Here is a 2,073-nt window from a genome sequence, read left to right as displayed (position 1 = left end):
ATTCCCCTAACCCCAAACTTCACTAAACCTCCGTCACACGCACGAATACAATAAGTGATCTCCCTCCGCTCCACCCACACGCAGCGTGGCTGCCACTTTCCCAAACACTTCACCCACCGCCAGCAAAAACAACAACCAAAAAAAAGGGTAACGGGACATAGCGAAGGCGTTACTCCGCATACACCACACAAAGGTGTTAAAACAAGTGCCGAAAAAGCTACGGTGGGGAGGAAATGGGAGGGTGAGGACAACATCAAAATGCGTGCGGAATCTTATCGCACACACCAAGTGCGTCCGTAGCGTCACGGCGCAGAAGTTACTTCAACTGTACAGGTTAACTACGATACGAAACCAACCAACCAACCAACCAACCACATACAGGGAGACACAGGCCGCCTCACCACCAGGATACAGACCTTGGGGTCCTTAACGCAGATGGCAGCCGTCGCTCTGACTCTGCCCGATTCACAAGACGCGGCTTTGGCGACTGTGCGGCATTAGCGCTATCCCCTGCTTCTGCAGGCCACAATACACATCGACTTTCATAGCCATTCGTTCGCCTCGCCGTTTGCATGTCGAAAGTGTCAAGATGGGCGTCGGACGCGTGAAAAGCCGTCTCGTAAATTGGGGAGGTGAGATGCCTCGCTAACCGCCCCTCCACTGCATCCGGAATGCGTGCGGCAGGGGAGCCGCAGCCGAGTGACGTCAAACTTGGGGGGCAAAGTTGAATGGGATTCGGCTCAACGTACCGAAGCAGCGAGGCCGCGGAGTAACAAGTGGTGGAACTATTGGTCTGTGGGGACGGACTGCACGATGCATGCGGACCCCCAGTGGGCTGCGCTGGCCATGACGACGTCGCCGGTGAGGAGGAGGAGGAAGGCGGGGGTTGTCCCGCGTCGAGCCGGCGCAACATCGCCCGACGCTCGGCAGCAAACAACCGTTCCACCTCCTCAAGCGTTGCGAGGTCAGTCTCGCGCGTCTGACCCTGCCCGCGACGAGAAAGACTGCGTATAAAACCGGTGATCTCCTCCGCCTCCGCCTCCTCGTCTCCCACCGCACATATCCCCTGACGCACGGAGTCCAAACTAAACCCGGCCCCCGCCGCCAGACGCTGGGTTTGCTCGTCAAGCAGAAGCGCAGGGCAGGTCCAAAACATACGGTATAAAAGCGCGTAAAGCCTCTGATTAATCGCCTGCTGTTCCCTCTGACGCCTCCCAGCACCGCGGTGCGAGGGGCTCGAGGCACCCGGCCTTGATGCGTCGCCAACGGGGTCAAAGTGAAAAAGGGCAGCGTTTAGAAACTCGCTCCGCTCTCGTGATGCACTCTCCCGCCGGGTGCGGCGCCAGGAGCGGCAAAGCGCAGACCTCCACTCAATCCATGTCTCTTCGTCCCGGCGTTGCGCCTGACGCCACGCCGTCATCCAACGCCGCGGGGTCTCCACTTCCGAAGGTGACTGCCGTGACACCTCGCACTGAAGCTTGTCCTTCCACTCCCTTGTCAAGGCGCTGCAAAGAAAGTTTTCCACCACCTTTTCAAGAGCCAGAAGAACATGCGCGAACAGATCGTCTAGCAGAGCGTGTTCATCACCGTAGCAGGACTGGAGAAGGTTATTATTATCATTTACTGCAGCGTCAGGAGTTGTAGCACCGTACGAAACCTCTTTACCGGAACAAGCGATGCGCCCTAGCAGCCTGAGCAATTTCTCACAAATGACAAAAGAACTGTCCGGACCTTCTCCGACATCATTTCTCGACGCAGCATCACCACCCTCACCACAGGGCAAAAGTTCATCTAGGCTCTCTCTTAAAGAAGAAGAGTGCCGTCCATCTGACCCAACTTGGGGCAACGAAGACGACATATCACTGGAAATGCGTCCGCCATCGCCGACTGCTCTCATACTGCATTCCTTCGACGAAAGTTTGCCTATGGTCGTGTCATCCACATTCACTCCAGACAAAACACCAGGCACACCACATCCACTCAGCAACTTCAAAGGTGCCAGTATTGCCGATGACGATTCCCGCTTCACAGTCGGTGGTGGCGGTGCCTGCTTTACAGTCGGTGGGTGGTGGT

At 56.7% G+C, this 2,073-nt stretch overlaps 1 protein-coding gene across 1 annotated transcript, besides 1 other annotated feature; it reads right to left on the bottom strand.

Annotated features, from left to right (window-relative positions):
* Window positions 1-349: 349 nt before the first annotated feature.
* Window positions 350-374: a microsatellite.
* Window positions 375-397: 23 nt separating this feature from the next.
* TraAM80_06600 (uncharacterized protein) lies at window positions 398-2,071 on the bottom strand (the record flags this gene model as incomplete). Its single annotated transcript, XM_029383437.1, has 1 exon — window positions 398-2,071. A coding segment is annotated over one exon (1,674 nt), but the record flags the coding sequence as incomplete, so codon positions are not given.
* Window positions 2,072-2,073: the final 2 nt, after the last annotated feature.

This window comes from Trypanosoma rangeli, assembly GCF_003719475.1.
Source record: "Trypanosoma rangeli strain AM80 chromosome Unknown Tra_15.4_contig_00246, whole genome shotgun sequence".
Taxonomy (NCBI): Eukaryota; Euglenozoa; class Kinetoplastea; order Trypanosomatida; family Trypanosomatidae; genus Trypanosoma; species Trypanosoma rangeli.
Note: the sequence above shows the minus strand (reverse complement) of the source record. Positions and strands in the feature narration are given on the sequence as shown.